Source organism: Megascapheus bottae, chromosome X, assembly GCF_031878675.1.
Source record: "Megascapheus bottae isolate mThoBot1 chromosome X, mThoBot2.hap1, whole genome shotgun sequence".
Lineage (NCBI taxonomy): Eukaryota > Metazoa > Chordata > Mammalia > Rodentia > Geomyidae > Megascapheus > Megascapheus bottae.
The window spans coordinates 66,805,407-66,812,358 of NC_143547.1; the positions used below are offsets into that span (position 1 = coordinate 66,805,407).

At 38.8% G+C, this 6,952-nt stretch overlaps 1 protein-coding gene across 1 annotated transcript in view; it reads right to left on the reverse strand.

The window, feature by feature from the left end:
* Positions 1–2,551, reverse strand: part of Nox1 (NADPH oxidase 1) — a 20,094-nt gene extending 17,543 nt beyond the window's left edge. The window contains 3 exon segments of the mRNA XM_090327146.1: positions 1,019–1,090; positions 1,092–1,115; positions 2,492–2,551. Of these exon segments, the coding sequence (XP_090183272.1) occupies positions 1,019–1,090; positions 1,092–1,115; positions 2,492–2,539 (144 nt within the window). The 5' untranslated portion in view covers positions 2,540–2,551.
* Positions 2,552–6,952: the final 4,401 nt, after the last annotated feature.

The following is a 6,952-nucleotide window of genomic DNA, read 5'->3' on the forward strand; positions in this document are numbered from 1 at the left end:
GACCTTATTTTTCACCAGACCTGGAGTTTTGCAGCTCTACTTGTCCGTGAGACCCTAAACATATCCCAAGTATCCCTCTTGATCCATAGGTGACATTAGTCCACACATAGTCCTCAAATTGTTTGTTTTAACTTTTTTGTTTTACATTTGTTCCTTCCTTCCTTCCTTCCTCCTCCTCCCCTCCTCTTCCATTTCCTTCTTCTACACTATTTATTTGCCAGTCCTGGGGCTGAACTCAGGGCCTGAGCACTGTCCTTGGGCTTTCTCTAGGCAAGAGCTCTACCACTTGAGCCACACCACCACTTTTGGCTTTTTCTATGTATGTGGGTTACCGAAGACTCAAACCTGGTTCTTCGTGTATGCTAGGCAAGCACTCTGCCACTAGGCCAAACTCTAGGCCCTACACTCTTTTTAGAAACTAAAGCATGAGTCCATAAATTCATAAGTGGGAGCAGGGGCTGGGGTAAAGTGTGGCTTAGGCAACTTCTCCTCTGACTCCATAAAGGAGCATCCAAGTTTTTGAAAATCCAATGAAAATCACCACGTAATCGTTTTCTTTATTGTATGTTTTTCTTTGGGGCCTGAGAAAATCCTACACATTAGGACAGGGTCAGGATTAGTAAATAAACATACAGAATATCCAAGTAAATTGAATTTCATATTGAAAATGAACATATTTATATAGGTATGTATATATTTTGAACATACTTATGTAAAAATGATCTAGTTTATCTGAAAGTCAAATTTAAATGGGCACCCCGTATTTTATGCTAAATCTAGTCTTCAAGAAATTAAGACCATTATGTCACAAAGGAGCAGGAATTAGAGATTTTTTTAAAAAGTAGTCAAATCTGTTGGGACACACGTGTAAACCCAGCTATTCCAAGGCAGAGATAGAAAGATCACAAAATTGATGCCAGCTTGGGCTACTTGGTAAGTTTAAGGTCAATGTGGCTTTAAACAGTAAGACCCCATCTAAAAAAAGAGAAAATTTTCACCTCACAACTATAATACTCACCCCAAGAATTTGTCTTGTATAATAGTACTTTTCATTCTTCTCAAAATATAGAAATGCAGATACAAATAGGTAAAACATTCAGTCCTAACCAAACAACCTAGAATTAAAAAAAATCAAGTATACAGTTAAATTTGAAAAGGAGCAGAAATAGTGGCAACATTTTGACTATTTTGTGTTAATATTTTTATTTTATTTTGTTTTCATTTCCAGTGAGTAAAATTCAGAGAGGATAGAACCTAATTTTAGAAGAAGGATGTTTAGTTATGTATTTAGCAGGATTAGTAAAGTCACAACCTGCATGTTCCTCAAAGATCCTTCCAAGAGGATCTCAGACTGCTGAAGCAGGAGGTAGCTTGGAGAGCTTACCGCCCGTTTCCTAACAGCAATTAGGGTGTCCATCTAAGTGTGGGAATGAGAAAGAGCAAGGGAGTATTATTAAGAAGAGTGGGATAAAATATAGTGGACCTATCATGGGACAGATAGCATCATGGTGCTTCTTGTTCCCATCATGACTTGGGTACTACTTAAACACTTCTTCCCATAATGCCCTGGGTGCCTACTCGACCACCGAAAAGAGCCAGGGCAGCACACGCATAAACCACTAGAAATCAGTGAAAAGTCCAAGAGAGGAGGCATGGGAGGACTCCTGTACTATAAAAGACACTCTCCGAGAGGACTCCATTGGATCCTCTTTGAGACCTCTCCCTGAGAGTCTCTACTATCTCTTCGTAGTTTTCTTTTCTGTCTGTTTAAAATAAATAGCCATGGGTGGGGAGTTTGGCCTAGTGGTAGAATGCTTGCCTAGCATGCAGGAATACACAGGTTCAATTCCTCAGTACCACATACATAGAAAAAGCCAGAATTGGTGCTGTGGCTCAAGTGGTAGAGCTCTAGCCTTGAGAAAGCCAAGGACAGTGCTCAGGCCCTGAGCTCAAGCCCCAGTTCTTGCACCAAAAAGGAAAGAAGGAAAGAAAGAAGGAAGGAAGGAAGGAAGGGAGGGAGGGAGGGAGGGAGGGAGGGAGGAACAAAGGAAAGAAGAAAGAAGGAAGAAAGAAGAAAAAAGAAAGAAAAAGAATTAAGTATGTGAATCATAATATATTTCTAGTACGCAGTGCTGGGTCAAGTTGATTTCTAAAATGACTCCCAAACTTAAAAAAATGTTTTGTAAATCTTATTGATAGCAGTGTAAGAAAAATTTAAAAGGCCAATATTTCATGGCAGTAGTTAGATGTGAGATGAAAGAGAAAAGAAGTCATGAAATAGACAAAAATTCTAAGTCCTCATGGTTGCCAAAATAAACAACTGTAAAATATTCATCTTTGTGCCCTCATCTCATCTAGAGTTGATTTTTTTTCTAATTCATAACCAGCTTTGATGAGCTAATAATCATTAAGGATAACTTCACATATGTCTTCAAACATGCGTTCTTCTTATTCTATTAATATCCCTGATTAATAGGAAGTAAAACATAACTTACCAGAAATAGAATGAGAACCAATGGTGAACTATCCAGTTTCCCATTGTTAAGCAGTTTGGAGACCCTCTAAGATAAGGGTATATTAGAAGTCTGGATTCTGAAGAGGGTCCCTTCACGTTGAACCCTCTGTCCGTTTACCGAGTCTCTGAGATGTGAAGAATGCACATCTACTCACAAAGCTTCCAGGAATAAATAAGTGTATTTTGTCTTCCTCGTCTGGAAGGAACTATATTATCAACTTTAGTAAGCCAGCCCTACCTATGAGAACCACAGGGGTTTTCCCTGTTGGGGATTTTACCCCTTCAGGAAGTAGCAATCTTCTGAAGTGAGTTTCTCCGGTTATCTTATCAACATAGCCTGAAGTGAACCTCTGCTTTCCTTGATAAGAGTTTTATAAAATTTCCCAAGTGAGAAATAATTAGGCTGAGACTATACACAGATTGCCTCAGGAGAAACAGAAGGAGGAGTGTGTGTTTCTAAAGATGCTGCTTTGCAGATACACTGAAAACTTTGCAAGAATGAATAGGAGGTGGGGGGTGTGGGGGGGGGGAGGGAAATGTGTACCAAGACATGTGAAAGGGTATCAATGTATGTGAATTAATGCACCTTCTATCTGGCAAATATCATGTAACCCTTTTATTAATTACAATAAAAAAAAGAATGAATAGGAGATACACTAGGTCTCCTACACAGGTCAAAACTTCCTTAATAAGGACAAAGAAACACAACAAATCAGAGGAAATCTGGATAAGTGGGACTGCATTAAACTGCAGAGCTTTTGTATGGCAAAGGACATAGCTAGTAAATTAATTAGGAAGCCTACAGAGTGGGAGAAGATCTTCACCAACCAAACAACAGACAAAGGACTCATATCTAAAATAGATCAACAGCTCCAAAAATTGAATGATTCCCAAACTAATCTCCAAAGAAACCACCATCCCATTAAAAGATGGGCCAAAGACTTAAAGAGAGTCTTCTCTGCAGAAGAAATAAAAATGGCCTATAGACACATGAAGAGATGCTTGACATCTCTGGCCATAAAAGAAATGCAAATCAAAGTAACTCTAAGATTCCACCTCACTCCAGTTAGAATGGCCAGGATCAAGAAATCTAATAACAACAGATGCTGGAGGGGATGTGGCTAGGAGAGATCACTACTGCACTGTTGGTGGGAGAGCAAACTTGTTCAACCACTATGGAAAGCAGTATGGCAGTTCCTCAAAAGACTAAACATAGAGCTCCCCTATGACCCAGCAATTCCACTACTTGGCATTTACCGACTCATCCAGAAACAAGGACATACTAAATCCACTAGCACAATGATGTTCATTGCAGCATTATTCACCATAGCAAAGATATGGAACAGAACTAGATGTCCCTCAGTTGATGAGTGGATCAACAAGTTGTGGTATTTATTCACAATGGAATTCTATGCTGCTGTCAGAAAGAATGATATCGCCCCATTTGTAAGGAAATGGAAAGGCTTGGAAAAAATCATATTAAGTGAAGTAATCCAGACTCAAAGGAATATAGGCTCAATGGTTTCTCTCATTTGTTATAATCAGTAGAAACCTTGGGCTCTCCTAGCAGAGATTTAAAATAGGACCTCCAGGATATAGAAGCAAAAGCCATATAATGAGTGATTGTTGTCCCTAATGTACTATGTTATCTCTCATCTGTTTTGCTGTCCCTTGGTTATCTCATATTGTTACAGTATTTTACCTTGTTATTTGATATACTGTATATATGCTTATTTGGCTATTTGAAATAGGATAGGGAAGGGGAAAAACAAGATCTGGGTTGGGGTGGGGGGAGGGAAATGGGGACCAAGACATGAGAAAGTATCAATGTTTGTGAAGTAATACACCTTCTATTTGGTGAATATAATGTAACCCTTCTATTAATTACAATAAAATATATGAAAAAAGATGCTGCTTTGCCATAGCTAATCAGAAGGGATACTGTATCTGTCTGCTGATTTGATTCTTCACTTGGCCTGCTCAGAAATTTCAGTATACCAGCTTCCCTGGAAGCTGATCCCTGATGGACTGACAGAGTAGCTTTGAAGAAAACTTGAATGGCTAGAAGGCCAAATAAAATGAGCACAAATTGAACAAAAGTAGTCGTACACTTTGGTACAAATCAATCATAGCAACAGCTGCCCCAAATAGTGAGGTGATCTTCTAGACTTTAGGAGCTGACGTTTTTTGCTTTGTTTTGTTTTGTTTTGTTTGTGGGTCATGGGACTAGTTCTGGGCATTGTCCCTGAACTTTTCAGCTCAAGGGTAGGGTGGTAAGAGTCTCAGGTACTTTTATGCCAGGGCTGGCTTTGAACCTTGATCCTCAGATGTTAGCTTCCTGAGTAGCTAGGATTACAGGCGTGAGCCACCTCGCTAGGCTAGAAGCTGAAGTTTTTTCCTTTTTCTAACTGTATATGAGATAGGACACAAAGTGCATGCATGGAATGTAAAGAATAACTTCAATGAGTGATTATTGTTGTTCTCATTATCCAGGTTTTAAAAGTGTAGCATACTTATTTCCAGTCTCTTAAAGCACCCCATGTGTCCCTCCCTAATTACATCCTTCATCTTCCCCTGCCCCTCTTCCACCAGTTGGATTTTGAGATAATCATTCTCTTCATTTTCTTTATATTTTTGTTAACAATAAATTCATATCTGAAAGTAGGGTTCAGTTTTTCTGTTTCAAATGGTTTTTGGGGGGCTGGGCGAGGTGGCTCACGCCTGTAATCCTAGCTGCCCAGAAGGCTGAGATCTGAGGATCATGGTTCAAAGCCAGCCCGGGCACAAAAGAATGAGAAACTCATCTATAATTAACCACTAGAAAATGGGAAGTTGGGCTGTGGCTAAAGGGGTAGGGCAGTAGCCTTGATTTGAAGAGCTCAAGGACAGTGCCCAGGCCCAGAGTTCAAGCCCCATGACTGACAAAAAAAATGTTTTGGTAAGTGAATGATAACTGTATGCATATATACTTCCAATTTGCTGTTTACAACATTGTTTTTATTTATAGAGTTTCGCACGTATTGGTACATGTATTTGGGGTTCATTTACATTTCATGCATTCACCTTGATTAACTCATTTAGTAATGGATGGATACAATGTCATTGGAATGACATTCATGCTACAGTTTTGACAGCAAAATTTCCAGGAACTGAGACTTGCAGATGCTCAATATTACTACTTAACATTTCTAAAACACATAAATATCCACTTTGATAAAATTTGGGGTACTCTCAAGTGTTTCTTCCATATGTTTACTGATGCTTGGAGTTTTTCTGAACTTGCAATTTATGAAATACTATTTTATGTGCATTTTCTGATAGCTCATGAAGTTAAACCTTGCTCTCATTTTTTTTCTTTTTTATGTTTTTATTGTAATTAATAAAAGGGTTACATGATATTTGCCAGATAGAAGGTGCATTAATTCACATACATTGATACCCTTTCACATGTCTTGGTACCCATTACCCTCCCCCCACTATCACCCACTCCCTGTATTGGTTTTCCCCCCTTCCCTATCAAGTTTCAGTTAACCAAATACAAATAAATTCAATATATCAGATAACAAAGGGAGATACTGTAACAATATGAGGTACCCAAGGGACAGCAAAGGAGATGAGGGATAACATAGTACATTAAGAACAACAATCATTCATTATATGGCTTTTGTTTCAATATCCTGGAGGTCCTTTCAATTAGCTTCATCCTATATGGCCTTATGTATCAAGGTTTTGCTCTATTGCAGATCTCTGCTAGTAGAGCCCAAGGTTTCTACTGATTATGACAAATGAGAGAAACCATTGAGCCTAAGTTCCTTTGAGTCTGGCTTACTTCATTTAATATGATTTTTTCTAAGTCTTTCCATTTCCTAACAAATGAGGAAATGTCATTCTTTCTGACAGCAGCATAGAATTCCATTGTGTACAAATACCACAACTTGTTGATCCACTCATCAACTGAGGGACATCTAGTTTGGTTCCATATCTTTGCTATGGTGAATAATGCTGCAATGAACATTGTTGTGCTAGTTGATTTAGTATGCCCTAGATTCTGGATAATTGGGTAAATGCCAAGTAGTGGAATTGCTGGGTCATAGGGGAGTTCTATGTTTAGCCTTTTGAGGCACTGCCATACTGCTTTCCATAGTGGTTGAATGAGTTTGCACTCCCACCAACAGTGTAGTAGTGATCCCTCCTGGCCACATCCCCTCCAGCATCTGTTATTATTCATTTTCCTGATCCTGGCCATTCTAACTGGAGTGAGGTGGAATCTTAGAGTTGTTTTGATTTGCATTTCTTTTATGACCAGAGATGTGGAGCATTTCTTCATGTGTCTATAGGCCATTTTTGTTTCTTCTTCAGAGAAGACTCTCTTTAAGTCTTTGGCCCATTTTTTTAATGGGATGGTTGTTACTTTGGAGATTAGTTTTGGAGTGATTC